Here is a 245-nt window from a genome sequence, read left to right as displayed (position 1 = left end):
AACCTCTCTATCCTGCTGCTGCAGTGCCGATGGACCCCAATGCATGCGGTCTGGGTTCTGCTGCTGCTGCAGTTGCTGTAGCAGCTGCTGCAGCGGCAGGTACATTTCTGCTGCATGCGTTGCAGCAGCTGCTGCTGCAATCGCTGCAGCAGCAGGTATATTTACCGTGGGTTCTTGGGAGCAGCAGCTGCTGCAGTTGCTGCTGCAGCTGCTGCTGCAGCTGCTGCAGTTGCAGCTGCAGTTGC

At 58.8% G+C, this 245-nt stretch overlaps 1 protein-coding gene across 1 annotated transcript in view; it reads left to right on the top strand.

The window, feature by feature from the left end:
- The window catches only part of EMH_0027410 (uncharacterized protein), a gene marked incomplete at both ends in the record, with an annotated part of 8,767 nt that overhangs the window by 4,566 nt on the left and 3,956 nt on the right, over window positions 1–245 (top strand). Inside the window, 2 exon segments of the mRNA XM_013494028.1 lie at window positions 25–99; window positions 230–245. Coding sequence (XP_013349482.1) covers window positions 25–99; window positions 230–245 — 91 coding nt within the window.

Source organism: Eimeria mitis, genomic scaffold (genome assembly GCF_000499745.2).
Source record: "Eimeria mitis Houghton genomic scaffold, Emh_scaff1010, whole genome shotgun sequence".
In the NCBI taxonomy this organism is placed as follows: domain Eukaryota; phylum Apicomplexa; class Conoidasida; order Eucoccidiorida; family Eimeriidae; genus Eimeria; species Eimeria mitis.
This window is presented reverse-complemented; position numbering and strand designations above follow the sequence as displayed.